The following is a 27,911-nucleotide window of genomic DNA, read 5'->3' on the forward strand; positions in this document are numbered from 1 at the left end:
ATTATTTAAAGTCACATGATTGACAATATTATATCAAAATTTTAAAAATCAATACAAAATTTCTTTATTGAAAACAGAGTGTAATAATGACTCTTTCTAGCACCTTTCTCGATCAGAAATTGACTGTGATCATTTTGGAATTAAACAGGTAAGCTTTAACGACGTTAGGGAAATAATTAATGGTTTAAAAGGCAAAAGAAGCTGCGATGTAATATATTATAGTCAAGTGTACATATCTTGTTATCAAACAAAAAATTATATATCACTAATGAAGTTAATTAATATGTGTATATGTGAGCAAATATTTTTCATCTAGCTTAAAGAAAGCTCTAGTCTCCCTAGTTTCTAAAAAGGAAGCTAAATAACGTGTACTTAACTAACGGCCTATCTCTTTGCTGCCAGTTGAATCCAAAAAAATAAAAATAAAGTTATTGCTAATGGAATTATTTTTGAGTGCAATAACTGCCAACTGGCAGTTAGTAAAGAAGACAAGCATTATGAATGGGTATGATGACCGGCTTTATTTCTCTGCCTTATTCAGCGATCTTAGCAAAGCCTTTGATTATTCTCTCACGACCAATTAAAAAAATTGAAGTATTATAAATTTGATGAAAACACCATAACACTGATTTCAAATTACTCTCAGTATCGCTGGCAGATGGTAAATGTCAATGGTCAAGTTTCTGCTCGAGCCCAAGTGTGGGAGCTCTCCAATTGTGCTAGGCACGGTTCTCTTCCTAATTTCCATTATTAATCTGCCATTATGAAGGAAAGTAAGGGTAATTTGTAATTTTTGCTGTTATTGCCACTGCAGGTGCATTTGGTGAATCTGAGACAGAAACATTTGCAAAACTATCTAAGCAGGAATGCAAAGGAACAGGTTGAGGACTGGTTTATAGCACACGCACGTTTCTGCTGGACCAAGATAAGACCCGAAATATGACCTTTACAGTAATAGAAACAATCAGTTAAATTCCTTGGCTTCCTCTTGAATCCAACATTAAAATGGGCAATGTTGAGAGTGTGTGTAAGAGGCTTGGGAACAGTGTTTTTTTCGTTACATAATCTGGGTGTATTTCTGCTGATACCTAAAAACTGCGGGCTTATGGTGTGTGGGTATGCGGGGGATCCTCCCATTTACAAAGGGTTTTTGGTCTTCATTAGAAGCCATTAGGAATTTTTCTGGTTTAGGCTATAGATAGGACGGTCGAGATTCTTTTGACACTATTTTAGAAAACCTTCTTTACATCCAAGGTAAATGGTCATTTTCTTACTCATCGGACAATTGTCACTCATTTGACACCAGAAATATGTTCTAGTTATGTTCCAGTGTATTGCCGCTTATTGAAGTGCCAAAATAGACCACATTATATGGGTGTCAAGCTATCGTATCATGTGAAAGAAAAAAATATAAAACAGTTCAAATACCACATAAAAAAATTTCTTGAGAAAAAATCCTTTCTAGAATTTCTAAATTTTCAGTTTTAACGCTGTGTCCGTCCTGGTACGTCAATACATCTATTAGTGTTTTAATGTGTATAATATATACCTATCTTATTTTTTTGTTCTTTTTAATCTAATTTTTGTGTGTATTATTATTTATATTAGTGTTTCTACCTATTGTTATCTAATGATTATTTTTATCTTTTAGCTTCATTATTTTTCTAGATTGTTCTTTTGACGAGTGTAAACAATTTTGTATTGACACAATAAAATATTTGATTTAAAATGGTATAAAACTACAGCAGAAACTTCTAATATTTCTCAGTGAATTTCATTAAATACAATGACATTTAACATCCGCGAATGTAGTATGATTATATTTACATGTAAGGTAAATTCTATGCATCATAAATCTAATCTGGATCCACCTCGTGGTTATGAGCGTTTTCCATTTGAAGGATTTGCATTTCGCTCTAACCAAAAAATCCGATGAAAGTTCACTGATATAATTCACCAAAAAGTACTCGTCAAGACCCTAATTCTTCGCCGCAGAACAGAAAATCTCCGCGTTTCCGTTAAACCTTCATAGAGCCAACTTGTTGCATATAGCAGGGCAATAAACAGACCATTTACACTTTACAACGCTCGCGAGGTAAGCAAGTTAAAGCCGTTAAGCATGAGACTTAAAAACGTATATGTACGTATGTTTTTTCGTTTTGGTCTCTGAATTATTTTCATACACGAACCCTGATGTTTTTTTTTTCATTAAAAGCATGTGGCACCACCAAGAAGTAGATGGGAGTGAAAAGTTCATTTTATGATTCATTCATTAACGGTGCAGACAAGTCCTCCCAATGTGATAAAGGAAACTTTTTATTTTTGGCAGATGAAGTCGCTTTGTTAGATAGATAGAAGAATCTTCTTTATAAACAATTAAAAAAAAATTTGCAGGTACTTCAATTTTTTTTGTTGATTTTCTTATTTATAGCTTAGACAGTGATTTATTTGAAGTTTTTATTTTTATTTCTTTCGGTGGATAATCTAGATAATCTTGGTAACAGGTAGTTTGTACTAGAAAATTCAGTCACTAAATTTTTCCAGATAAATGGGTCTTTTTTTCAATTATTAAATTCAAGTTCTTCCAAAAGTCTGAAATGGTTTAGGTCTATAAGTTCTAAACAATTATTTTATCAAAAATTAACTGACTGTTAGAAATCCCTTGAAAAACTGAAAAAAGTTTAAACTAGGCAGATGAATCTCTTCCATTTTTCCATCATTCAGAATCACATTTGTGGCCAACTTTCCAGTTCTCTTAATAATTGATTTTCTTTTCTTAATTTTTCCTGTTTTACTAAACAAATAAAAGCTAAATAATGTGTTCCAGAAGGTTGAAATATGAGTTTCCAAGCCGGATAAAATAATAATGTTATTCCCACTAAGTAAAAATAGTTTTGTTCTATTTCCTCCAGGCATCAGCTAAAATAATTTTCTTTTATTTCTCATAGCACTTATGGTCTAGTCCTTTCCAAATATTTCTTTATTTTCCTAAATTTTGTAAAATAATTACAATAATTATGTAGTTTGGTCAAAGTAATTAAGACCTCACAAATTCTTTCTTCATGATGCTATTCTGTTTTAATTTTTTTGTAAATGAAGTTACAACATACTTTGATAGATGAAGTATATTGGTTTCTCTTGGTAGAGGAATCTTTTTTGCCAAACACAGGTTTTTTACATATTTTCCAATTAGATAAACTGGTTTACTTATTTTTCGAGGAAGTAACAGTCTATTAACGATTTTTCTAAAACTGTCTATTTCATCTTCTTCCAAGAAGTTGTAACGTTTTCTTCTTAGAACATTGAAAGGCTAGAATTAGCATTGCCGTCGAACTATGTCAAATGCTTGTATAGAAATGGCAAAAAAATAGTTGATAATATGATAAAAAATTGTCATTTGTGACAGACACAAAACAACATTGCTGATCCCCTTTAATGAAATATTAAGCATATGAATAGGGTGCATGAATAACGTATATTAGAGAAAAGGGCAACAACATCTCAACGCCGTTCGATCGCATTATTGATGCTACCGACACAAGGAATCTTTACCAGTGACGTCTTCAAAAAGTATTTACATAATAAATATTATATTACGGTTTAAGAACTCTTCATGCGTTTTTTAAGGTACTTCATTAGCGTAAACGTATCTAATAAAAAGCATTTCAATTGAAATGAAATATTTTATAATTATTATAGATTTCTTAATAATTTATGTTTAAAATAATGAGCACCAAAATCTGCAACCAACAAAATAACTTTAATTATTTTTGGTTTGACCGTCTAGGAGTAACAGCCAAAAATCTTTTTTATTGCCTCGTATTCACAGGTATGCCAGCCAAAATTTCTTACCTTGACTGGTGATGAACATCAAATAATTTGTCAAAATAAGTTCACTGCAATAAAAAACTCAGATTTGAGTTACACTACGGAAGAAAAAGTATTAATGGTTAAATGGTTTTACTAAGGCAATAGTTACCGAGAAATTTCAGACTTGGGTAATTCTGCAGTTTAGCGGCTTTTGTCAAAACTAACGAAAAATGATCGGGTTTTTTGCAAAGTAGGTAGATTTCGATATACAGCGAGAGCCAAAAGTCCGGAATAAATTCATTTAAAATTCAGAGATATGTTCAAAAAAGAAACGCTCGGACACGTCGATTTTTATTTTTAACTGCGGGTTTTCTTACTATAATTTTATGTATACAGGGTGGTCCAAAAATAAGTTACGACCATCAAGTTCAATTTTTGAAATGGAAATACTTATTTTTTATTCTGTATTCTTAAAGAACAGAAAATTTTAGACATATTTCATGTACAATGTCCTATACCTATCTTCATTTGTTTTTGAGTTATTGACAGTTGAAGATCGGCATATTTGCATTTTTGACATGTTATAAAATCCAAACGGTTAGACATAGACAAATGCGGTTTGCACTTTTTATCGAAGCTTTTTTAAAACCATCTGTTGACACTAGCTAGTTAGTGTCAACAGGTACTGAGAAATTAACGGTTGAATTTCTGAACATACAATAATTCATGCAACTATGTAACAACACCCTTACTAAAGTAACCTTGTTTTTTGTGTTTTTTCATCCATTGTTGCAATGATGTTGTCATCATTTTTTGAAGTAACAGGTATCAAGCAGTCTTATCCTTGTTTATTGTAAAATTTAATATTGCCTGAAACTTAGAACATTGAAAGGCTAGAAGTAGCATGTCGTGGAACTATGGGCAGGTTTGTTTGCTTGCAACATCTCTGATGCAATGATGCCAAATGCTTATAGAGAAATGGCAAAAATCACTTTATAATAGCATAAAAATTTTCAGTTGTTTCCGAAGGCACAAAACAATACTACTGCTCCCCTTTAATAAAATATCAAGCATTTTTTTTTAATAAATTTGATAAGATATCGAATATATTGAAGTCAATATACGTTAAATAAATGAAAATAAAGTACGAAGAAACGAGAAAACGGTAATGGCATCGCAACGCCGCTCGATCGCATTGTTGATGTCACCGATACAAGCACTCTTTACCAGTGACGTCGTCAACAAATATTTACCTGATAAATTTTTATTAATTATTAAAGAGTTTGACTATAAGTAATATTACCATTTATGAGCTATTTATGTGTTTTTTTTTAATGGACTTCATTAGAGGAAGGTCCTAATAAAAGGCAGCATTTTTGTCAAAGCATTTTTAAGGAAATTAAATATTTTATTAATATAATATTATAGATTTCTTAATAAATCATGTTTTAAGACACAAATTTTTAACATTTTGCAAAATTTTATTGTTATTGTTATATTGGACAAAACTCAGTTTTACATCACTTACTTATATCACATAATATATACTTCTATGGTGCTGACTTTTTCAAAGAGACAGTATTGCTTCAGCGGAAAAAGTTAAAACTACAAGGAGGTTCAAATTGTGAAGGAGTTGCAGGTTTTTTGTAGGTTATAAGATTTTTATTATGAGTATTTAGCCTATATAATGGTTTTGAGACATTTAATAGTGACCTATATAATTCCTAATACCAATTATTATATCATATTAATTTATACTAAAAAACAAAGCTTACCTAAGAATAAAGACTATGTACAATAGATTAAATAGTTTATTAGTAGTAATATACAAACAAGTACTTTTACAAGTCAAATAAAATATGTAGTATGTTGCCCAACATTTTTCGAAAATCATGTTATTATTTCTTAAGTATTTTAATAATGACTTGAGATCTAATTCAATTTCTTTGGCGCAAATTTGTTTGTTGCAATCTTCGAATTTTAATTTTCTTTATTTTTTTTTTCTATAATTTGGTGACAAGTGATTTAGCTTTTAAAACGGTGGAATCATCAGTGCTTAGGTCAGGATATCATTTTGATTTTACCCTAGAATAATATACATAAAAATATAGTATTACCAAAATTAAAAAAATGTATTATGATAATCCAATTGATCAATAAAATGTATGTTATTATAAAGAATCTTTGTAATATCATACATTTAATTAATATTATATATTTGAATATTAAACAAATATAACACAATAAAAAACTATATCACTTTTAAATAAGATATATAGAATAAGATAATACATGGCAAAAAACTAGTAGTCTATTTTGAGTGTATTTTTACCTTTTCCTTGGCAGAGTCAGGGAATGTGTACCAGTTAAACAAAAAAGGCTTTGATGAGAAATTGTAATTGTTGACCTAGACCCCACGATTACTGTAGAACTATTAATCTCAGATGCAGTTATTGTTGATGATGAATGATCAGATCTGTAATTATACAAAATTTGGTGTATCAAAAATATTAGTCTATTTTAATTATCCATACTTATCTATATTAGCTTCACTGTTTGTACTATATACCATTTTGGAAGCTAAAGAAATTTTTGCACTCTTCAGGAAAGCTGCCCCTGCAGCTTTGAAGGATAAATCACTTGCTAAATTAACTGAATTATCCGCTGCTGTGTTTTTAACCAGTGCATCAGAAATCCTAGTAAAAAAATAGTTTTACACACTTACCTAATTTAATTAGTATTAGTTATAAATAAAGCTTATATAAGTAACACTAATCCTTTTTATGATGATTTTTTTATACTAGAAAAATATATTTAAAAAAAATATCTTTGAGGTAGAGCTGATGTGTTTTATAGTCTGGCTACTGATAATATTATCTTCCTTATATAAGAAATCACTTCTAAGGATGTGATCTGAACAAACAAATATGTTCTGTTTAATTGTGTTGATTTCCATTAATGAAATCCATTGTTCCCTTTGGGCATATATTAGGCAGTCTATAATAAGTATTTGATATTTAATCAAAAAGCAAAAAAAATTACAGTAATGAATTAATATGTGGTGCCAATTACTATATATATTATTGTAAGTTGCAATATGGTAAAACAAAAAAAAATTATCGACCAAATTTTAGGGAAAGAAAAAATTAACTTTATACATAGATATCAATATCTAAATAAATTTCAAAATTCTTTAAAGGCAATAAAAAATTAGTAATTTCATCTATCTACCTAATGTCTATATTAAAAAAACATAACTATACATAGATAGGTACATGGGTATTAGGTATGCCTTCTTTCTGCCAAAACAACAAAAAAAAAATAAAATCCTGCAATAAAACCAGGGACAAAATTCTAGTTTTATATTTTTTATAGCCTATTGATAGATGAATATGTTCAAAAAAATATTTAGATTTAAAAATATAAATATTTTGGTATTTTACGCACACTTTCACATTCAAGTTTTTATTAGGTTTATATCTATAAGATCCCCTATTCTACGTTTATGATGATGGTTACCCCATGATGTGATGTTATGAAAGTATCGGTACTTACTTGTGAAAAGATCGGCTTGAATCACCTTTTTATCATGATGCGGCACAAACGACACAAGTTTTTCCCATCCTAGCAATTTAAAAAAACACTAAAATGTGGCCTTTTTCCTTTTGAAACCGAAAATTAAAGAAAATACACGAATCTCGAAAATAAACAAAAAGCCGTTTGACAGATGACACTACGCGTATGGCTCAGGCGCTTAAGCTCCGGTGTTGTCGCTTCAAATTTTTTAGAAGCAGTTTTAGGGATAAGAATGTTAATAATTTTGTTTTGTTTTTGCTTAAGGATATTATATTTATTCTTAAAATAGGTTAATTGTAGTATTTATACTTTTTATTTTAAATTTTCCTATAAAATACAACACAAATAAATTAAATTAACGTTATAATGGTTGTTAAAATATAGCTACAAATTTCCTCCGTTGGAAATTTGCGTCGACTTGACAACAGAGAATCGGCAAATATGTTTGTAAACAAAACACCCCTCTTACCCCTGTGCACATGTTGGACTCAAACAAAGTTGTTGTTTACTAATTCTAGCCTTTCAATGTTCTAAGGCCTGAAAAGATGAATAAGTTAAGTGAAACTGAGAGAATAGAAATACTAATTATGATAGGATGTGGTGATCGCATTAGGACCCAACACCAGGTTTGTGAAATGTTTAATACCAAGTATCCTGATAAGACAATATCTCAGTCTACCGTTAGCAAACTAGAAAGAAAATTTAGGGAATTAGGTCAAGTCAGAGATCGACCCAGATCGGGTCGTCCCTCAATTTCCGAGGAAAAGAAGTTAAATGTTGTTTTATCCATTGAAGAAAATTCTCATACACCGACTAGACAGGCAGCACTAGATAACGATGTTGGAAAAACATCTTTAAGAAGGATTTTGAAAAAGGCAAAATATCATCCCTATAAATTAAAATTAATCCACGAACTTAACGAAGATGATACAGATCGTCGATTAGAGGTTTGCGAAACTATAATGAATGTCTGCCATAACGACCGTCTTTTTACTCGTAGAATAATTTTTTCTGACGAGTCGACCTTCTGCCTCAATGGTACAGTGAACAGACAGAACTGCCGTTACTGGTCTTCCTCCAATCCAAATTGGGTGATTGAAGCTCATACCCAATATCCTCAATCTGTGAATGTTTGGGCCGGCATTATCAATGACAGAGTCATAGGTCAATTTTTCTTCGAAGGTACCTTAACAGGTCAACGTTATTTGTAATTCTTAAGGAACGAACTGATTCCCGCTTTATGTTTGATGTTTCCAAATGCAAATAATCCTAATATTCCAGAAGCTTTAATTTGGTTCCAGCAAGATGGCGCGTCGCCACACTTCAGCAGAGCCGTGCGCCAATATTTAAGTGAGGTATTTTCGGGTCGATGGATTGGGCGAAGGGGTCAATTGGAGTGGCCTGCTAGGTCCCCCGACTTGACTCCTTTGGACTTCTTTCTGTGGGGTTATTTAAAGCATAGAGTGTATGTAAATAAACTCAACAATTTAGAAGAATTGAGAAATAATATAAGAAATGAGATTCAACGAATACCTCAAGAAATGATACGCAACGTTCTGAGAGAATTCGAATCAAGACTCGCTTACTGTCAAGAACTTAATTTGGTCTAGATTAGAATAGTCTCTTTTTGTTTAACGTTTATACAATACTTTTGATTAAATACATTAATATTTTGAATGTTTTTTTAGAAATTCAACCGTAAATTTCTCAGTACCTGTTGACACTTACTAGCTAGTGTCAACAGATGGTTTTAAAAAAGCTTCGATTAAAAGTGCAAACTGCACTTGTCTATGTCTAACCGTTTGGATTTTATAACATGTCAAAAGTGCAAATATGCCGATTCAACTGTCAATAACTCAAAAACATATGAAGATAGGTATAGGACATTGTATATGAAATATGTCTAAAATTTTCTGTTCTTTAAGAATACAGAATAAAAAATAGGAATTTCCATTTCAAAAATTGAAGTTTATAGTCGTAACTTATTTTTGGACCACCCTATATACATAAAATTATAGTAAGAAAACCCGCAGTTAAAAATAAAAATCGACGTGTTCGAGCGTTTTTTTTTTTGAACATACCCCTGAATTTTAAATGAATTTATTCCGGACTTTTGGCTCTCACTGTATAATTGACCAAATGCAAAATAATAATTCTGCAATGTTTCAATGAAACAAAAATGGTCGTAAACTAAAAAATAAATTAACTATAAGATTTTTAGTCAATTGTTCAAAACGAAAAACCAATTTAACTCTTTATAATTATATAGGCTAAATTGTTAATAAAGTCTCTTAAAAGCCAGTTCTCGACCACCCCGGTCGAAAACTGAATATTCGTAATTCAGTAATTGGTAGTTCCCGACCATCACATATTATGTACAAAAACATATTTAAAACCTTATTTTCCCAATAAAATGCATTCAAAAATTAATCTACTATAATACTAAAATATTTAACTAATGCTTTTATGATCCAAAAGGACGTTATTTACTATTTTCTGAGGCGGCCACACTAACATATTTTCTACACACGTGACTAAAATTACTGCTCACTGGATAGCTAGTGACTTACTGAATTTTATGCGCCACAGGCTTCAACTCTCGCCAAAGCTTGTTATATTTTAGGTTGGCAGCACTGTCAGTCAGCCATTTCTGTACTTTTGAATGGGAATTAGGGTATTATTTATTATTTACTAACGACTAAACGTAAAAGTGGCCGAGTGTAAAAAGCAAACTAGCGTAACGACCCTATCATATGTTTTAAATATTTGTTTGCTGTATTAGTATTGTAGCACAAAGTGACAGGTATTTTACTAATAATTTAAGTAATCGTGGTTTTATATGAATGAAGAAAAGCGAGATATGATTTAAATTTATTAGAAATGCCATTAGAACATTAGAAATGTATTTGTTGATGTATCAGGAGCAACAGCAACCGCATCATACTTTATTTAAAAGTTTGGATAAAAATATTGGTAGGTTTGGTTCTTTTAATAAGCCTAAAAGTAAATATGGAGATGGATGAAGAAACTAAAGAAAACTTACTTAATAAGATAATAAAACATAAAAAATACTTGGTAGACAAATATGAACCCAGAGAAACCTACACAGCTAGTTTCTCAAAATATTATTGCCTCTCATACAAGTGTTTAGAGACAACTTAAAAAAAGTGGATTTAAGCCATTTAAAATTCATTTAACTCAAAAACTGCATCCTGGTGGCGTATTTCCAAAGCCTAATATTGTTTAATTGTAGTAAATTATAATTATTGTATTATTATTGTAGTAAATTATAATTTATCTACCAAGTATTTTTTACCATTTTACATTATTTATTTTTACCATTAGACTCCTAAATATATTCGAGTATAGCGCAAAGCCGCTAAACCTGCAACACATAATTTAGAAGTTCGTATTTTTTTGCTGATCGAAATGTTAAATAGGTACAAACTTACTAAAAACAATTTATGTATTATGGGGTAAAATTGCGGCGGGTGGTCGAGAACTAGAAGCGAAATTGGACTTTTTCCATGTTTTGTCCAAAATGTTGCATTTAAGTATGTATAAACTGTAAAAAACGTACAAATAATAAATTTCTATTAATCAGGCTATTAGAAAAGATACTTTGTCACCATAGATCCCTTTTATGTTTTTACAAGGGCTTGAAGTTGAATTTTCGGTTAGGTGGTCGATAACTAGCACAATGTCTTGTGAGTTTATTTATTTTTTATTGCCTACTGCGGCAAACTTAGTTTTTTCCCGAAATTCGGGATGTGATACATCGGTAAAAAAGTAGTTTTGCAGATTTTAACAATGTTAAAATCCAATATAGCGATATCCAAACTCGATTTTTCAATTTTTTTTTTCGAATGTCGTCGTAACCAAAATTTAAATTTTTTTAAACGGCATATTGCTAAGCTCAAAAATTCTGAACTCTACCCTAGTTTAAAGATCTTCATATCTCTTATAAATTCTGACATCCCCATGTTGAGGATCGAATTTGAAACACCTTCTGTATATAATCTGAAGAAAGTTATATTGAAAATATCTCTGTTTGGGATTTTAATCTGCGTAATCACTTACCCAGTCCAGTTTTCTCTTTAAACAGTAACGGCGTATTAAAACCGTATTTTTGCAAATACGCCATCGTGAGCTCCTCGCCCCTCATCTCCCTCACCATAAGCTGACCGTGAGACTCGAAAGACGGATCCTCCAGCTTGTCCTGGAGGTTGAAACTTCGCGTGCCGTCGATCTCATCGTCGTCCCCCAGGGCCCAGTCATCCGAGTAAAGTTTTTTCTGTTTACGTTCGCGCTATAAAAAGAAAACGGAGAAAGTTAATGAAACTGCTGGAATAGCAACGATATATATAATATGTACATTTTGGGTGTAAAAAAGTAACACATAGAGAGCTACATTCACTTTCTTTTTATTATAAAATTTTAAAAAATAGCACTCCTCGCTATCTATTTGAGAAAATTAAGCTTAACTTCAGCACATCATACCTAAACACATAAAGACAAATATACCTTGTTGACATTCCAATACATCATAAGGAAATTTTTAAATCATCTTTTTCTTACAACGCTGCCAAGCTGATAAATACGTATAAAATTAGTGATTTAACATTGTCAGTCCGCTCATTTAGAAATTCAATTTGGAAAAAAATGTTTGTTTCATATGTAACCTATTTAATTATACAATTTGTGATGTAACGCTGCATTTATAGTGTCATCTCTTCTTTTTCTCTTCTTTACGCCTTCTTTTCTTTCGATCTCTCTTACTGTTCTCTCTCTCTTTCTCCCTCTTTATTTTGTAAATATATTCTTATATATATAAGAATGAAAAAAATTTAAAATAAACGAACAGTTTACTTCGTGGCTTCAACAGCCCCTACTTAATTGTCAGGATGCTGAAAATTATGCGATTTAATCCCGCACAATTATATTATTATTATTTCTTTTACAGCAATGTAAATATTGAATTGTTAATTGTATTGGGAATAAATAAACGTTATTATTATTATTATTATTATTATTATATATTTTATAATGATCTTTGAATCTACTGTTACAGTTTAACAATGGCAAAAATATATTCTAATAAACTGTTTACATATTAGTTACAAGTTAAATAACACGAACACTATTTACCTTGGCCAAAATATTAATAATCTGAAAATTCATATTAGTATCGCCCTGCTTTAGACCAATAACAAATTAACCTTTTTAAGTAGCTACGACTCAACCCTATCCAAGTGGCCGATGAAATGCGCAGACGAAAGAGTGAAAGAGTCGGTGTGCAACAGGGACAGAAAAGGATAAACTTAATACAAAATATGACTTTAGCAAGTCTGAAATTTTCGAATTTTCGTAACTGTTATTGATTATTTTTAAATGCGTGCCATTACGTTCCTAATATAAAACATTCATAATACACAGAAATGATGTTCTATTTATTATTGTACTTTTATGTTGAAATAAAATAAATATTTTAAAATTTTAATTTTTTTTATTTTTATTTTTCTAGGCGTCAGGAAAAAATTACTTAAATAAGTTAGACTTATATAATATTTTAACGTCAAATAAAGGTCAATAAGAGGCAAATAAGATTATTCACCAATATTCTAAAGTCAAATTTCCAAATTAAGATAGGTTCTGTGTTCTTCGACGGTTAAATTTTGTGGTCCATAACTCTCCTCATATAATTCCTCTATTTTTTTCACAATCTGTGTCACTTTCTGATTCGCTATCATTTTCAGCTACATTATAATAAGAAGCTGATCCACAACAATATCTACTGATGGTTATTTTGAAGTATATTGTGTTTGGTTGCCATATATCTTTCAGCCCAAACAAACTAAATTAGGTCTTTTATAGTTTCGTTTGTAAAGCTTTATTATTTTATACAATTTTGGCTTTACCATAAATTCGTTATTTGCAAATCCATTTTTACATTTCCGCTTTCCTCAAGAAAGTTAACAACTGCAACCACAGTTCTTGAATTTAAATTTACACATTATTGTAAACAGCATTGCACAAGAGTGCCAAAAAAAATTAAATCGGTTGACGTACCACCAAATAGTGACAAAAAATGTCTCGAAATAATGAATATTTCATTGATCTCAAACTTTTGTATTGCCAATGGTTACCCTAAGTGTGATACTTCATTTTAAAGGGCATAGAATCTCGTATCTAACCAAACCAAAAATAAAAATCGGTTGGCGTATAAGCAAATAGTATATAAGCAAAAATGTGTGGTATTAACAGTTCATAAACTTAATGAACAGTTTCCAGAGATGCGAATTGGCAGGCGTGGTGCAATTGAATGGTCCGCACGGTCGCGAGATTTAACACCACTAGTTTTTTTCCTATGGATGTATTTAAGAAGCAAAGTTTATAAAAGCTCACCTGAAAATATTAATGGTTTAGAGTATACTTGCGAATGTTCGTGAGGAATTTCAAAACAGATTCTATAGAATCAGCAGACTTTACAGATTTAGAGAGTTATTACTGTCTCGCGAATAACGGAGCATATTTTGAGCCCTTAATAAAATAAATGATCTTTGAAATGATTAAATTGTTTATTTTTTAATTAGGTGGTAGATTGTATGACCTTTAAAGTGATGTATCACACTTTACTTATTACGCTACTTATTCGCTGGTACGTTAACCGATTTAATTTTTTTGCATTTTAATGCTGCTTACAATGATGTGTCACACGACAGGTTCAAAGTGAAGGAAAGTGAGGTTAGCTGGAGGTGATTGACAGAACTTTGTCAAATATAAAATTAAACGTCCTCTTTCTATTTAAATTGACGTGTTTTTTTTTTTTAAGAAGTTATTAAGGGTGGTTCGTTTTGAAATGAAACCAATGTACTATTAAAGGTAAGAAAATATATTTTCAAATTTTCTTAATGTGGTTACTGATTTATTAACTATGTGGTCGTTTCACTTATTATTGTTACATATTTACTATTTCCTGGTTTGAATGTATACAGTTACCATTAGTTTATAATATTTAATTTTTGGTGAAGAAGCCGTTGAAGGTAAGACGTGTACTACAAGTTCCATTTCTAGGTATTTCTGTTTTACGTGATAGACAGTAGATCTCTCTAAACTGTTAAATAAAATATTATATTTTTTTTTATTAGTATAAACTGTCTTATTTTAATTGGAGTTAATTTCATATAAGCTGGATTATTTGGAAACAAAATGAATTAACCTTTTTGAAAATCATTGCTTTGGCGACGCTTCACCAATTTGGACATTTTTAGGAAAAGTTAGATATAAACTTTGTCAAGGGACTTAGAGGGAAAAAAGCAGAATCCACATCGATTCGAGCTAGTGGTATTGTAAGGAGTCTTGATCGATTGAGGAAGAGAAATATTAATATTCTTTCGGGCATTTCTATGTTTTTTTTACAATTATATAAAAGTCTTTTGGAGTATATATACCTGCACAAGAATTTTTCCTAATTTTTATACAGAATCAAAAAAAGGTTAAAAAATAAGTTAAATAAAATAAACTGTGAATAGTGAAGAAAATTTTGCATACTATTCGGTCCTTCGGTCAACCACAGAATGTAAACAAGTAAAATTAAAAATAATAAAATTTAAAAAAAAACCAATAATAATAAATAGAGGGTTTTTGACATGGAATCAAACCCTTGGGTGTATAACTGATAATTTTAACCTTTTTATCCCCTGATGATGGGCACCACTATATCCGAATATATGGAATTTTTAAAAAATCAATCATGTTTAATAAATAAAAGAAGGGAGACTGCGGAATTTTCATTTTAACTTAAAATAAACTGTGGTTTTATGAAGTGTTATTTTACTTAATTAAATACTAATTAGATGCTCAAAATGTATTCCATTTTGGGCTAAAATAAATGTATAATCTACTTTCAAAATCATTTCCCACATTTTAAAACACTTTCTTGGAATAGATACACACTCTGTAATAATCTGTTGCCGAAGATCATCTAGTGTAGCTAGTTGCGTTTTAAATACAAGTGACCCTAGAGAAAAAAATGGGGTGGCAGATCTGGTGATCTCGCCGGCCATTCCATTAGACCTCTTCTCCCAATCCACTGATCTAGAAACACATCATGTAAAAATTGCCTCACAAGAAGAATATAGCGGGGTGGCGCTCCATCTTGTTGAAAACATAGTAAATTTTCGTTTAGGTTCCTACCCCAATGAATAATAATAATAATAATAAACGTCTTTTATTTAACAAACAAATAGTTTACAGTTGTGATTATTATACATACATTTCTATAGAGATATAAGAGAGGCGAAGTCTAGCCATGTGGCTACTCTTACTTAACCTACCTAATCCCTTTGAAGTGAAAATAAAACAATATCATGCAACTTATTAGCGAATAGCTCTTTAAATGTACGTTCATATTGTAGAAAGAAAAGAAAAGTTACTTAAAGAATTATTATACACAACGACAAACTGTGCGATACAAAAGACCGTAATATAGCTTTATCCAGTAGCAGGTAGAGATTTTCTTTAAAAAGTAGATAGTTATATTTTGAAATAATTTCAAAGCCTAGTCCAGTTCAGCATACAATGCCAATACCTGTTTATAAATTCTTCAAATATATTATAAGGTTGGTTTATTACACAAGTCTGATACACTTTTCCTGGTTATTCTTCCATTTTTTTTAATTTACCCCTTTATTTTTTTTATTAAGTATTGCCTCAACATGCTCATTTTAGGTGTCTTTTTGTCTTTAGTAAGAAAGAAAGAAAAAAATCCTTTCTTATTCATGGCGAATTTGTTGATTAAATAAAAACAAACGCATTTTGTATTTAAATTTGTTAATATTAAATATTTTAAAATTATCAGGTATGGAATTATATAAGGTGATTGCATTATATGAAAAGGATCTTTTATACATAGATGTTTTATGTAACGGGATGGAGAATTTGTTTTTGTTTCTAATATTTTGTCCATGCATGCTTGTCCTTGGCAGAAATTTATTTTTAAGAGTATCCGAGGTGTTAGTGGTATTGAGAAGCTTATGCACAAAATTTGAAAGATGTAGTTTTCTACGGCTTTCCATATTTAGCCAGTTAGATTCTACAATTTTATGAGTAACATGGTCATGCTTCCTAATTCCGTATATCAATCGACAGCATGCGTTCTGTACCCTTTGTATTTTTTGTTTATCGAGAGCAGTAAGACATGGACCGTATATAAAGTCACCATAGTTGAAATGTGAGAGTACTAATGTGTCGCATAAACTTTTTTTCAACGAGTAGTTAAGAATGTGCCGATTATTATATAATAATTTCAGCGCACAGAAGCTTTTTCTTGTTATATTCTGAACGTGTGCACTAAATCTGAGATCTTCGTCGATAGTTAAGCCAAGATTTTTTGCGCTGGATACAAATTTTAATGTAGTATCATTTATTTTTAATTTTAAGTTATTTTTAATAGAGTTTCTTTTGATTTTGCTGCCAATACATAATAGTTTAGTTTTGTCAGAATTTAAGTTTAGGTTATGTTCAGCAGATAATTCTTTAATTACCTGAAGATCAGCATTTATTTTATCGACCATTTCTTGCGATTTGTTATAATCAAAAGAGACATAGATTGTGTGTCATCCGCGTATGCTTGTGTTTTACAGTATTTAGGTGCGAGAAGTATATCTATAGTGTAAATAATAAATAGAAGGGGTGATAAAATAGCTCCTTGTGGCACACCCGACAGAACATCCAATGCATTCGACGTAATATTGTTATAGACCACCCTTTGCGACCGTTTGCTTAGAAATGAATTAATTAATTGAACAGAGTCCGCGTCGAACCCATAATATTTTAGCTTAGCTAATAGGAGACGGTGATCCAGAGTATCAAAGGCCTTGGAGAAGTCTAGAAGTACCAAAATATTTATGTAGCCTTCATCGCAGGCCCTGAATATATCATCAAGCACAGATGCTAAAGCAGATACTGTACTAAAATTCTCTCGAAATCCACATTGATTATCAGGCAGGATTTTATTAACAGTGAAATAAGTGAATATTTGGTTATAAAGGATTCGCTCAAAAATTTTTGACAGGGTGGGAAGAATACTTATGATCCTTAACTCAGAAAAATGGGAGGGTTGACTATTCTTTGGTAGTGGGATTCCCAGAGCAGTTTTCCAGATTGTTGGGACTTGTTTCTTCTCTATGGTCATGTTAATAATGTGTAAAATTATATGATCTATTAAAGGGCTACATATTTTTAGCATTTTTGCATTAATTTGATCTGTACCAACAGCGTTAGTTCGGATGTTATGTAGTCCAACTGATTTTCTATTACTTCAACAATTTTAGGATGAATGGTGGTTTCCAACTTCAATTTCCAAATAAGTTTCACCATTAAGGTTACCATCAATAAATTAAGGCCCGACAATATATGAGAGTATCAATCACCCAATATTCCCGCCCACACATTGACTTTTTCTGGATACTGTGTATGTCCTTCCCTGAAAACATACGGATGTTCCTCACTCCAGTATCTACAGTGCTGTTTATTTACAGAACTGTTAAAAAAGTAGGTGCATTCGTCGATAAAACAAATATTTTTGAGCAACTCAGGAGTAGTACGTAAATTTTCTGTCATTCCGTCACAAAATTCTATTCTTCAGTCAGGGTCGTCTTCACGCAATTCCTGAAGAATTTGCATTTTGTATGGATGGAAATGACTTAATTTAAATACCTGTCATATAGATACAAGATACATTCCTGTTATCACTTAAGCTTGGCGTAAAGCCCCTAAAGTCAACAAATTCACACCACGTAGAAAAGTATCATCAAAGGAGTCGTCCAAATTAAAATTCTGGTGTTAAGGTGCATTGGGCCCAAGGGGTGACTCATCCTACAATCAAAATATGGTGGTTGTAGTTCTCCCTACCTGTATAACATTTGTACCAAATTGTGCTTTTCTAATTTTTTTTTAGTTTCAGAGGTATTTGCATTGAAATTTTTCAAATTGCTACATAAAGAACAAAGTTGCAATTTATATGATATGGGAGTTTGTGAACGATACCCAGTCCTACCTCCGACGACCGGAGAACTTCAACAATAAATTGGTAAAGTCTGCGAGAGAAAGTTTTCCCACGTCGAACCACGATAATAATGTTCATTTGGAAACTTCTCGCATAATTTAATTGACGTTTTCGCGAGACCCGGGCGGCCGTAAAGTGGGAAATGTTTGTTTTCCATTTGATTTTCGAAGTCTGACGGCGCCGACAGGGAAAATCAACAAGTTGCGGATTTTCGGAATAAAGAGGCTCTTTGGAGAGTGGAAAAATACGCTTAAAAGTTGGCGAAAGTATTGAATAATGATTAAATAAATATTGAGTGCGGAAAGAATATGGAAATGTTTATGAAAATCTTGCGGATATACGGTAGAGAAATTAAAACCCGTAAAAATCCTAAGGCTTATCAACTTTCTTACCTTCCTCTGTATATAAGTTAAGTAAGTTATTCAAAAAAGAAATAATAGATATAAATTTATTAAAAATTTGCCTGGATGTCTAGTGGAAATATTTATGTCAAAATAAGTGAAAGTATTAAAAGAAGAAGTGAAAAATTAATCATCTACTTTGCTTCATTCTTTTTTTACAAGAATATATTTGAAATGTGTTCATATAGAAATAAGTGGCGTAAGCTAAGCAAAATATTTCTATAAAAGCAGAACCAAATATCAAATTCTTTTGCAAATACCAACCAACAATTCATGTCTTTCAGGCAATTAATAGTTATTTTCCTACAATATATTTTGGTCTTTTGCCATCCAGGTTAAATATTTTTTATATCTTGCTGAATAATTCAAGTTATTTCAATTTTCCGTATTTCCCACAGGCGGATGAACTCTTCTTTTTTAAAACTAAAAGTTTACTTTTTCCATCACAATCAAAAACTTTTTTAAGTTTTCCAGACAAATATCATTTTTCCACTTGTTCAGTCCGTTTTTTTTTACAAAAACTAAAAATGAAAACTCTTTCAGACAATTGAAATAGTTTTTCTTTCCATTCTCACGCTGTTGCAGTATTTTTAATGCCCGTCCAGAAATTAAAAGATTTTCCAAGAATTAATTTGTCTATTCCTTCAGCCAGTTAGAGTTTCTTTTTAAACTTATCCAGATGATTGAAGTAATATTCCTACAGGCGGATATACTAACGTCTGACTTTCTTCAGGACAATTAAAAACTTTTTCTCACTTTTTCAACTAGCAATCTTTTTTAATTAGTTAAAATGGTATTCGTTCTATTTTTCCAGATAATTCAATTAAATAATTTATTACTTCTTACAGGCTGCGGCAGTCACTTCCTACGGTCAGATAAAATTTTATATACTGAAATTTTACTTTTTTCTATTATTGTATTCAAAAACTTTACTTTGACGATATAGTTTTTGAAGGAATTTGTTTTTGAACTAATTTTTAATTTAATTTTTCCTGTCTGAAGTAATTTTTCTACATTTTTAATAGGCCTCTTTTTCCGTCTTTTATTTTTTTAAACTAGACAATTCAAACATTACAAGTTATTTCTTATTTACCATTTGTTTTCGTATAACTTTTGGAGACGCAACGAGAAAAACATGTTTTCTATAGTAGGAAATTTAAATGTATTAGTTTTCAATTACTTGAAATCGATAAAACAATGTTTTCTTCCAGGCAGTCGAGGAAGATTCCAAACAAATGTGTTTGTTAGTAGAACATTGAAATGCAATATAGTCTATTTCAAATACGTAGAGAGTAGTGAAACCTTATTAAGTATGCAAAAGGGCTCCAATAATGTATGCCACTTCCATAGTGTGCATTGCGAATTTTTTTTACGAAGTTCTGATAGTACCACTTGGGTTTGCTCGGTTTGGGATTGGTTTATGAGGTTTGTTGTCCATCGGATATACTGAAAATTTTACGACAAAGGTGTGCAGGCAGGGTAATATAATTAGGCCAAGTATTATAATTTTATAGGAAATTTTTAAAAATCTAAAGAATAATGGGTACATATTATATTTTTCATCAGTGATCCGTAAGAGTTTTTTACAAATCAAAGCACCCATCGTCTCGGTCGAGCTCCATTAAAATTTTGTCCAAAGTTGGTATTTCTTTATTGAAATAAAAATAATGACATTTTTTTCTAACTGCACGTTTAGTGTCTTCATCCAGGACCCTGGATTGTCTTCCGGTACTATGCTTTGGTGGTTCTACTTATCATGCCTTTCTTTCCCGCAATCGTCTATAAATGGTACATTTTTCGTATTCCATAGTCATTCAGGAACATTCTTGTATAACTTCATCTACAGCAAACTAGACTGGTCGTGTTTTAAATAATTATGCACATTTAAAACAATAACTTTCTCATTGACTGACATTGGCGCGAGTAGTGCTACTTATTTCCATTGGGGTAAACGTCTGATCCATTTTTTACATTTTTATACGCTGTCTTATATACAGTGGTGGCCAACTAATTAGAAACCAGATTAAAGAAGAACTTTCTCCAGCTATCGCGATATCATCAGGAACTATAAGATGACGACTTGAGAGGCCAACCTATTTGGACGAGTATCCCGCAAGAAACCACTGCTAAAGAACAAAAATCGTCAGGCTAGAATTAAATTCGCTAAGGACCATAAAAGAGTAGAAAAAAGTATTATGGTCTGATGAGACAAAAATAAATCGCATTGGTAGTGATGGTAGAATATTTGTGAGAAGACCAAGGGGTGCGGAAAATAAGCCGAAGTATACAACCAGCACAGTCAAACATGGAGGTGGAAATATAAAACTATGGGGATGTTTTTCGTGGCGTGGTGTTGGTCAATTAGTGAAAATTGACGGTATTCTTGATCAAGAAAAATATAAAGATATTATGGATTTGTTGTATGGACATGTTGCCGTTTGCTGATGAAACTTTGCCGGTGTCTTGGATTTTGCAACAAGACAATGATCCCAAGCACACGGCTAAGTCTGTAAAAAAATGGTTTGACGATAACCATGTTGATGTACTTGATTGGCCCTCATGTAGTCCGGATTTCAATCCCATTGAGAATCTTTGGAGAGACCTGAAAAAACTTTTAGAACACAAAAATATTAAAAACCTTAAAGATCTGGCGGAAGAAGCAGAGCAGACATGGAAATCGATACCACTAGCGAGATGTCAACATCTGGTGGAGTCAATGCCCAGGAGATGTAGAGCTGTCATTGAAAATAAGGGATTTGCTACAAAATATTGATTTATTTAGGGTTTAGAGTTCTTATTTTGTTTTTTTAAATTGATAATTCTTTGGTTTCTAATTAGTTGTCCAATTCAATATTTGTATAAAAAATCAACTTTTGTTTAAAAATATATTTGTGAAGACAAATCCACTAAATTTATGGTAATATTAAAGGTAAATGTTAGTTACGACAATGGGCGAGAAATTTAAGAATAAACAATTTTATTTACAAAAGATTTATGATATTTATTAATTTATTCACACTGTTTCTAATTAGTTGGCCACCACTGTATATCTGTATGCTATATGTAACACTACGGCATAACAGCAAATACTATTATGATGAATACTTTTAAAATAATATTTATACTCCCAATGTTTTTATTACCAACTCTGTTTATTTATTTACACTCGCCAGATTACTTGGCGGAAGCACAATGAAGTTTACATTACCTGTCAAAGTAATATATTAAACATTATGCTAATCTGTATTACATTCAAAAATTCCAACTATCTGTACCCTTATTCCAGCGTTCTAACCGTACCGTTTTTTATCGCTTTACTCAATAACTACGTACTCCCTTTACTTACGCCCATGGATGACCACAAAACTCCAGGAAATTTACATTTCATTACTCTCTACCTATTTGAAATACAGTATTGCCTGGAATAGATAAAAAAAAATTCCTGCAAGCAGTTAAGGAGAAAATTAAAAAAGAATATTTAATAGATATTTAAAATGTTTTACATGGGATAGATAAAACAATATTTTCTTCCAAGCAGTCGAGAAAGATTTCAAACAAAAAAAATATTTTTTAGCAGAACTTTGAAATGCATTACAGTCTGTTTCAAATAGGTAGAGAGTAATAAACCCTTATTAAGTATGCAAAAAGGGTACAGAGTGACGCTTCAATAATGTATGTCACTTCCATAGAGCTTTTTCTATTGTTCTCAATAGGATAAACCCTGAAAATGGTACGACAACGGCGTGCAGCCAGAATACTCTAATATAAATTAAACCAAGCATTATAACTTTAGTGAAAGTTTAAAATAATAATACATATTATGTTTTTAATCAGTGATCTTATTTTTATTCATCAAAGTACGTCATACCATCGGTTCGGCCAAAATACATTAAAATGTTGTACAAAGTTAATATTTCTTTATTGAAATAAAAAGAATGAAATTTTCTTCTAATTGCACGTTAAGTGTCTTTATCAAGACCTCTGGCTGGTTCCTGTAGTATGCTTTAGAGGTTCCCGCTTTTCCCGCTTCAGTCAATCAAAATTCCTGCATGCACAATTTTATCTGCAGCAAACCTTGAGTGGTAGTGTTTTCAATAAACATGCACATTAAAAAAAAATGTTTTTCATTGACTAACAAAGCAATAGTACGACTAGTAGATCACTTAATAAAACATCTTTTCATTGTAAGTAAGTAATCGACTGTTTATTTATTCACACCCGACATTTCTGTTTATTTATTTACACCTGCCACATTACCTGACGGAATGCCAACTACCTGTACCCTTCTTATAGCATTCAAACCCTACCGTCTTTTCTCGCTTTATCCATTAACTTTATTCAAGGTACTAAGTTTAACTACGCCATGACCACGAAACTCCCGGAAATTTACGTTGTATTACTCTCTACTTATTTGAAATACAGTTTAGTCCTTAATTGGAAATTAACAAGGATCTAAAGGAAATGTTAATAAACTATGCAAACTCTTATCAATGGTAATAAAAACAATATTACTCTAAGCAATCATTCTGCAAATTCTTAATGCAAATGAACCAGTTTTAGTGTTATATAATCTCAATAGAAGACATTCTTATCGCAATAGCAAAGATCTTGATGGTATTACTCCACAATCATTAAAAGAGTAAAAACATAATAGTTCCTAAAGTCTCTTTTCAAATGCAACATCTATCACCCAATAACCCAACAAATTAAATTATAATGACCATATTTAACAGGTTATTTGATATCACTCAGCTCCAGCTGCTAACTTAACTATTGATCACTTTACTAACAATTTTTTAGAAGGTTTTAAGAAATATCTTTGACACAATAATTGTATTTTAATGTGAGCATTTTGCCCCTAAAAACCTTTAAAAAGAAAATTATTATTTTTTCCAACTACCAAGGCTAATTTCTTAATTTCAAATAACTTTCTGCAAAAACACTGAAATAGGTGTCCAATGAATTTTTTAGAAGAATGTGTGTTTCAATTTTTACGTCTTTAACTCTCTTAGTTTCAGAGATATGAGCATTTTGCCCCTAAAAACCTTTAAAAAGATAATAATAATTTTTTTCCAACTTACAAGGCTAATTTCTTAATTTCAAATAACTTTCTAAAAAAACACTGAAATAGTTGTCCAATTATTTTTTTAGAAGAATGCGTGCTTCAATTTTCACGTCTTTAACTCTCTTAGTTTCAGAGATATGAGGATTTTGCCCCTAAAAACCTTTAAAAATAAAATTATTATTTTTTCCAACTTCCAAGGCTAATTTCTTAGTTTCAAATAACTTTCTTAGAAAACACTGAAATAGGTGTTCAATGAATTTTTTAGAAGAATGTGTGTTTCAATTTTCAAGGCTTTAACTCTCTTAGTTTCAGAGATATAAGCATTTTGCCCCTAAAAACCTTTAAAAAGAAAATTATTATTTTTTTCCAACTTAAGGATTAATTAGATAAAACAAGGTTTTTTCTAAGCAGTCGAGAGACATTTCTAACAAATATGTTTTTTGCCAGGACATGGATAGTGCGTAAAACTCCTCAATTGCCTAGAATAAATTTAAAAAAAAAAACAAAGAAATATGATATCTAGTAGAATAATGAAATTTTTTAGTTCTCAATGTCCTGAAACAGAATAAAATATTGTTTTCTTCTAGGCGGTTGAGGAAAATATTACAGAAATACTTTTTTCCAGCAGACAGTTTGAACTGTTTAAATGAAGTTGAACTGTTTTAAACCTCAACTCCTTGGAATAGATAAAATATTTGTTTCCAGGTAGATGAGGAGAAAATTACGGAGGTACGTTTTCTAGTAGATAGTTAAGACTGTTACTGACTAAATAAATAATAAAAACAGAATTTACAAGTCAGAAGGAAACAAAAACAATGAAAAAGTTCTGATAGATTGAACTTATGATGAAAAAAGAGAAAGAGCAGGAGATGAAGCAGAAGAAGAAGGAGAAGGAGATGAATATCAGGCTAAACCAAATAAAAAATGAAAAACGAAGCCCATAAGAAAGAGCAAAATAGAATAATCAATTCAAATAAGATATTGGTTCTTACTTCTTTCTTGCTCAACTTTAGGACTAATATGTAATAGGTAATCTATCAAAAGTGTCTACATCACCTACAATATTATGTTTACTATGATAAACACCATTATTGCCTCAACTGCCTGGAATAGATAAAAATAATATTTTCTTCCAAGTAATTGAACAATGAATTACAAAAGTAACTTAAGATTATTTATTTTATCTAGCAAGATGATAGCCAGATGAAACACTAAAAGTCTACTTTTCCCGGAACGTTGGAAAAACTTTTCGCTCTTCCACACAAATAAGCTTCTTTCGCACTTTTACAGAAAGTTTTTAAGGCAACTGAAATTGTTCTTTAATTTTTCGAGACAGTTTAAGTTATTTTCTTGTAGTTCCTTTAGACAGTTAAAGTGTTTGCTAAGTTTTCGCACTTGGGAAATCTTTTCTCCCTCAAATCAGTATTTTTATCCAGGTAACTTCTTATTAAGGCAGATCTAACATCTTCAGCTAAAAATAAAATTATGTATTATGTTTTATATCCAGATCATATTTTTCTAAAAGCACAAATTTTTCATTCCGGGTAATAAAAATGTCTTGTTTTCGGCAATTCGGTTTCTACTATTCCTTCTTTTTTTCCAGATTTATTTGCTCTTCTTCCTAATAATCAAAATAGGTTTTCAGTTTCCAGACCATTGCAGACGCGTTGGCATGTTCTTCCTTGCCATTTTGAGTGTTTGATCCAGACCAATTTTTCCACTTGTCTGGATCCACTTGTCTTGGATTTCCACGAGAAATCCGACTAGAAATTATTTCTTACTTCCTTCGAAGATGAAAAACTGCAATTCATAGTTCATTTTTTGGCAAAAAAGATATACAGTATTGTGCAAAAAGATAGCAACATTGAACTTTCCTGTTATATATCTTTTAGTATTTATTTTATAAGTAAGGTTTATATATTATTTACAAGAATAGTTAGAGCCTGTTATTCAAAAATATAGCAACAAAAAATAGTTTTGATTCTAAAAAAAATATAACCCTAACTAAATTAAAATCAATTCAATATTTCGTGTAGTACCCCTTCTCCTTTATAACATCTGCACATCGTCTTAGCATGGACTCAATTAATTTTCTAATATAGTCATTGTTCACTTCTTTCCAAGCCTTTTCCACTATTTCAAAGAGAATATTTGTATTAGAGCATGTTAGGTGCCTGATTTTGCTGTCAATGTAATGCCATAAATTCTCTATAGGGTTTAGGTCTGGCGATTGAGATGGCCAGACCATTACATTTATTTTTTCCTCGGATAGCCACCTCTTAACAAATTGAGAAGCATGTTTTGGATCGTTGTCATGCTGAAATATGGCTGTTACTGGCATGACTTCATCCATATATGGCACTAAATGTATTTGCAGAATGTCTTTGTACATGAAACGATCCATTTTGCCCACTATTCTTACTATGGGTCCCATGCCACGAGCCGAGAAACATCCCCATACAAGAATATTTCCCCCTCCATGTTTAACTGTGGGGCAAATGTACTTTTTGTTTAATCTTTGTTCACTGGAGCGTCTGACGTACATCACTCCATCAGTCCTGAATAAATTATATTTAGATTCATCACTAAATACGACTTTCTTCCAATCAGCTACAGACCAGTGGACATGAGATTGGGCAAAGTGAAAACGAGCCTTGACGTTCTTCTTTGAGAGTAACGGTTTTTTGGCGGGGCGACGAGCAGGTAAGTTGGCATCAAGTAATCTTCTCCTTACGGTACTGGAACTGAGGTTTACTCCTCCACCCTCTTTTAATTTTGCCAAAATTTGGGAAGAAGACAAAAAAGGATTTTCTTTGGAAATTCGTAGCAGCTGCCTATCCATCCTCAAATTTGTTTTTCTGGGTCTACCAGGAATGGGCGCCGGTGCAGCTGTTCCAGTAAGGCGAAATTTTTTGCAAACTCTGGATACGATTGACCAGTGAAGCGTATTTTAACACCATTTTCGTAATGCTTCACAATAATTTTTCTTACATCACCAGAGATGGTTTTTGAGCGACCCATTTTAAGTTAATTCTGAGATTCAAAAATAACAACTTTACAGCAGGTAAATCGATATTTACCTGATAAAATAAATGCGAAACAAGAATGTTGCTATATTAATGCATATTGTCTAAATAAACAAACATGAAGTTCCTTACTCTGCATTGGCATTCTTATGATATCTTGGTATATTTATAAATAATACAGAGGAGTGTACTTAAAAGTAAAGAAATAATATGGAATAAATAAAGGAGCAAATAATATTTTTGAAAACATCGCTTGTTGCTATATTTATGCACAATACTGTATTTTCATCCATTTCTCGCTTCCTTTTTAAGGATTTAAAGCTAAAAAAAGGTTTAATTTTTTTTTGCAGCAGTTAGTCTTCCTTTATTCCCTTTAGACAAATGACTTTTTAGCACAAACATTTTTTTTGTCATATGGAGTTCCAAGAACTTTTTCCAAAACTTAATAATAACATTTCAATGACAACTAGAGGGAAATCAAACCTTGAATGCAACTGTGCTCTATAATGGAAACTGGTATAAGAGTAATGGATAAAAATTGAAAACCGATAGTTAAATAAACGTTTATTTTGGGTTTACACCAGATGTACATTTTTGGTTGAACTTTAACTATAAATGTCGAAAAAAAACGCGTGATATACGTTGAGGAATTAATGTTATATTTCTATTTTGTTCATGTTTAACAAGAAGGTTTATTACATGTTAATAATATAAAATTAATATTTCATAAAAGTTTAACGTTTAAGTAAGGCATATTGTATATTAATTAAACACGTTTATAAAATGCGTTTAATGGAATGAGGTTTTTTTTAGATATCTTTACTACCAATGTAGATATTTTTTTTAATTCGCAGATGTACAAAGAAAAAAAATTATTTTTGCCGATGGCGTCCATAAAGTATTTATCGTAAATATTATTTAATAAAAAAAGTACACCACTGCATTTTTAAAATATAAATTTTATT

General features: G+C 31.1%; 1 protein-coding gene across 1 annotated transcript in view; it reads right to left on the reverse strand.

The window, feature by feature from the left end:
* The window catches only part of LOC126733656 (jmjC domain-containing histone demethylation protein 1-like), a 129,141-nt gene that overhangs the window by 57,343 nt on the left and 43,887 nt on the right, over window positions 1–27,911 (reverse strand). The window contains exon 2 of the mRNA XM_050437049.1: window positions 11,467–11,695. Within this exon, the coding sequence (XP_050293006.1) occupies window positions 11,467–11,695 (229 nt within the window). The remainder of the gene's footprint in view (window positions 1–11,466; window positions 11,696–27,911) is intronic.

Source organism: Anthonomus grandis, chromosome 2, assembly GCF_022605725.1.
Source record: "Anthonomus grandis grandis chromosome 2, icAntGran1.3, whole genome shotgun sequence".
Taxonomy (NCBI): domain Eukaryota; kingdom Metazoa; phylum Arthropoda; class Insecta; order Coleoptera; family Curculionidae; genus Anthonomus; species Anthonomus grandis.